The sequence below is a fragment of the Otolemur garnettii genome, unplaced genomic scaffold, assembly GCF_000181295.1.
Source record: "Otolemur garnettii isolate 467f Iridium unplaced genomic scaffold, OtoGar3 scaffold00310, whole genome shotgun sequence".
NCBI classification, from domain to species: Eukaryota; Metazoa; Chordata; class Mammalia; order Primates; family Galagidae; genus Otolemur; species Otolemur garnettii.
In genome coordinates, this window is record NW_003852705.1 from 360,606 (window position 1) to 361,827 (window position 1,222).

General features: G+C 36.9%; 1 protein-coding gene across 1 annotated transcript in view; it reads left to right on the top strand.

Moving 5' to 3' along the window:
- The window catches only part of FYTTD1 (forty-two-three domain containing 1), a 32,666-nt gene that overhangs the window by 6,892 nt on the left and 24,552 nt on the right, over positions 1-1,222 (top strand). The window contains exon 2 of the mRNA XM_023509010.1: positions 388-516. Within this exon, the coding sequence (XP_023364778.1) occupies positions 388-516 (129 nt within the window). The remainder of the gene's footprint in view (positions 1-387; positions 517-1,222) is intronic.

Sequence of the window (1,222 nt, forward strand, 5' to 3'; positions counted from 1 at the left end):
CAGGGATTCTAAATTTTGTGCCAAGAATGTCAGGTAATTTAATAGGGTACTACAGGCACATGCCACCATGCCTACCTAATTTTTTTTTAACCTTTTGTAGAGATGGGAGTCTCACTATGTTGTGCAAGCTGGCCTTGAATTCCTGGCCTTAAACAATTCTTCTGCCTTGGCCTCCCAAAGCGCTAGAATTAACAGGCATGAGCCACCAGGCCTGGCTTTGCCTTGGGCTATTGTAAAGCAGCTGATTGAAGGTTTATCTTTTTATTATCCTCTTACGAGTGCTTTCAGAGTAGAAAAGAAATTAGGAACATAGGAAGTTTGTCAATTAGAAAATGAGACTGACATTAAGTTAAAATGAAAGTAATTATGGCATTTCCTCTATCATAGATGATATCATCAAATTAAATCGAAAGGAAGGAAAGAAGCAGAATTTTCCAAGACTAAATAGAAGACTCCAGCAAAGTGGTACCCGGCAATTCAGGATGAGAGTACGATGGGGAATCCAACAGAATTCTGGTAAGTTTTAATAAAAAGCTGTTATTTCTGGGTTCATAGTATACTGTTTTCAGCATATACTTAACACATGGAGGAAATATTATATATCATTACCCTTTGTTATTTATATTTACTCTACTCTCAGGTTTTTGGTTAGATCTTAAGACCTGGTAAAATTTAAGTTGCCTTAAATGGTAGATAATGGTGTTTCTTAAAAACCATTTATTTTGAAGTAACTTCAGTTTATGAGTCGTCTGAATTACATTTCTGGTGTAGATTTGCAAAGGATCTTTCATAAGCTCCTATCTCCATCTCAGTGAATATTCCTGTGTCTGTCTGATAGATAACTAACTCTAGGTTAAATGTATGTATTTCTGCAAAGTTATAGGAAGCAGACTCCCTTTTTTATATGAGAATGGTTTAAGTATGTGGAGATAACTATTACATTCTGCATAGAAAATAACCCCCAGACACTTTATCTTATCATCTGAGACCTTTAGGATTTGTTAAATCCTCCAAAGGTGACATTCAGAATGGAATTCTTTAGATATAATCTGAAACTCCACATACATAGTTATTTTTGATAATCTGAAATTTACTTGTTTATAATCATCTTGTTCAAAAATGGATTGAAGGCCCGGCGCCTATAGCTCAACCGGCTAAGGCGCCAGCCACGTACACCTAAGGTGGCGGGTTCGAATCCCCAGCCCGGACCCGCCAAACAACA